We start from the raw sequence: 2,874 nt of genomic DNA, 5'->3' as shown, positions 1-2,874 counted from the left end.
CTGAGCAAGTACTCACTGAGTGAACTATGGGAAACCCTAGCCCTACTCGCCGAGTCTGATCTTGGGACTCGGCGAGTCTACGCCATGCTCAAGCTCAAATGACCTCCTGAGGTCTGATCTGTTACTCTACTCCATAAATCTGGCCTCCTTAAGCAATATAAACATGTAAAGTATGGATCTTGATGCCCATGCAAAGATCCAATGGCTCTATTTGAAGAAATGGCCTCAAAATGTCACCCTAAGCTCATATTACCCAATGCCACCCCATAAAGACCAGGGAGTTAATGTCTCTGGACCTCTTTGGATCCAGATCCGCAGCCTCAACACAAGAAGGGACCAATTGCACCATCATTCACACTCTAAATGGGCTAGAAACCCTAACTCTCAAGGATTAACACCCAAAACTGAAGAGGGATCCGATATATACCTCAATATGAAGTTCTTAGGCTCTAAAATCCACAGAATAGCGCCTTCTTCAGCTCCCTCTTGCCTTGGTCACCTTCTTCTTGCAAAACACCCATATAAGGATCAAAAATGGCCTCTCCTTGCTCACAAATGCTCTAGATTTCTTAGGGTTTCAATCACGGGTCTGGTAGCCGCAATTGGTGGCTATAAGCCCCTTTAAATAGGCCTCAAACCTCGGGGATTAGGGTTTCATTAAACAGCACGGACTCGCCGAGTCCGGTTATTAACCCGGATGGAATTCGCGACTCTACTCGACGAGTCTAAGCATCAACTCGCCGCGTCCCTCCAAAATCTCCAAAATAAATGAATAAATAATGTACCTGGAAATCCGGATTTTACAATTTTGAAATTTCGGAGTCGATTTTGAAATTCCGGAGTGTAGATCATAATACCTTTCCAAAGTGGAATTCTGGGATGCCATTATGAAGTATATTCCAAGATGACAATCAAATACAATGACAAAGTGGTTGTAAAATAATAATCAATAAGGATGAGCTGTACAGCTTAAAAAACTAAAGTGATGGTCAGAAATAAAGCTAAGAAAAATGATCTTATGTATCCCGAGAGAAAGTAGTTCCGAGATGAAAATATTTTGAGATCGGAACTAGATTTCTTTCAAATACGTCTATCAAAGAGAACAAGTCTCTTGAAATAACTGAGGATCTGGTATCATGATACCCATCTTGTTCATAAAACCAGTGAATTTCGTTTCTTCTAATGCCTTGGTAAAGACATCAGCAATCTCATCGTCAGATGGAACAAAAATGAGTTCAATGTTACCATTAAGTACATGATCTTTTATGAAATGGTACCTTATATCGATGTGCTTAGTCATTGAGTGCTGAATTGGATTGTGGGAAATCGCAATAGCACTTTGAGAATCACAATAGATAGGAATATGTTGAAAACGGTAACCATAGACCAAGAGTTGAGATTTCATCCACAGAACATGAGATGTACAGCTGGAAACAACAATGTATTCGACTTCGGTTGTAGAGAGTGCAATGCATTTCTTTTTCTTGGATGACCAACTGACCAAAAGACCACTTAAGAATTGACAGCCACCTGAAGTGCTTTTTCTATCAAGTTGGAGACCACCATAGTTCGAATCTGAATATGCTTGTAGGAGGAATCTTTTATTTGTTGGGTACCAGATTCCGAGACTCTTTGTGCCTTTGAGGTATCGGAAGATTTGTTTCACAACCTAGAGATGTGACATCTTTAGGTTGACTTGAAATCTGGCACATAAACATGTTGAGAACATGATATCCAGATGACTTGATGTGAGATAGAGTAGGGATCCAATCATTCCGCAATATTTCTTTTCATCAACTAAAACACCTGAAGGGTCGGCAAAAATCTTGTGTTTGAAGCCCATTGGTACTTTGGCTGAGGCGCAGGTGTCCATTGAGTATTTCTTGAGGAGTTCCGAAATGTACTTTTCTTGGTGAATAAAGAGTCCTCTGTTAGTCTGTTCGACTTGAAGGCCAAGAAAGAAGCTTAACTCCTGATTCATGCTCATTTGGAATCGTCCACATAAATTTGTACCATCATGAGATGATTTCCATTTGATCTTAGGAATATAGTGGGATCTAGAATTCCTCTTTGAAAACCGGAGCGCTTGAGAAAATCAGTGAGGCTCTCGTACCATGCTCGAGGAGCCTGCTTAAGTCCTTAGACAGCCTTCCGGAGTTTCTAACAATGGTTTGAAAAAAAAAAGAGATTAACAAAACCGGGGGTCTGTTGAAGATATACTTCAGTATCAAGTTCACCATTAAGAAAGGCACTCTTAACATCCATTTGGTAAACTTTGAAGCCTTTATGAGCAGCGTAAGCAAGAATGATTCTGATGGCTTCAAGACGTGCAACAGGAGCAAAGGTCTTATTGTAATCGAGCCCTTCGATCTGAGTAAATCCTTTTGCCACCAACCTTGCTTTATTTCGAATAATAACTCCAGCTTCATCTAGCTTGTTGCGAAATACCCATCTTGTATCGACAATGGGATGATTCTGAGAAGGAGGCACGAGGGTCCAAACTTCATATCGGTCAAATTCTGCCAGTTCTTCTTGCATGGATGTAATCTAGTCAGCATGCACCAATGCTTCCTTGATGGATTTGGGTTAAACCATGGATATAAATGTTGAAAAATGGCATTCATTTTGGATATTTGCAGCAGAACGAGTCTGTACACCAGCATTGGGGTTACTGATTACTTGGTTCGGAGGATGATCCTTTGTCCAAACATGTAACCGTGGTAGTTCTTGTGCAACCGTTGATCCTATATCTATAGTGGAATTGATTTACTCCCCCTGAATAGTTTGAATGTGAGGATGATGCTCCCCATGAACTTCTGAACCAGAGAAATTGACATCATCATCAGAAGGGAATTCAAAAATGTTTTCATTTTC

General features: G+C 40.6%; 1 protein-coding gene across 1 annotated transcript; it reads right to left on the bottom strand.

The window, feature by feature from the left end:
• Positions 1-2,160: 2,160 nt before the first annotated feature.
• Positions 2,161-2,538, bottom strand: LOC145095396 (putative mitochondrial protein AtMg00820). The gene has a single exon (XM_079033287.1). It carries the CDS (start codon positions 2,536-2,538, stop codon positions 2,161-2,163), a length of 378 nt encoding a protein of 125 aa, XP_078889413.1.
• Between the last annotated feature and the right edge of the window lie 336 nt (positions 2,539-2,874).

The sequence above is a fragment of the Lactuca serriola genome, chromosome 3 (assembly GCF_051521515.1).
Source record: "Lactuca serriola cultivar US96UC23 chromosome 3, Lser_US96UC23_V15, whole genome shotgun sequence".
Taxonomy (NCBI): Eukaryota; Viridiplantae; Streptophyta; class Magnoliopsida; order Asterales; family Asteraceae; genus Lactuca; species Lactuca serriola.
This window is presented reverse-complemented; position numbering and strand designations above follow the sequence as displayed.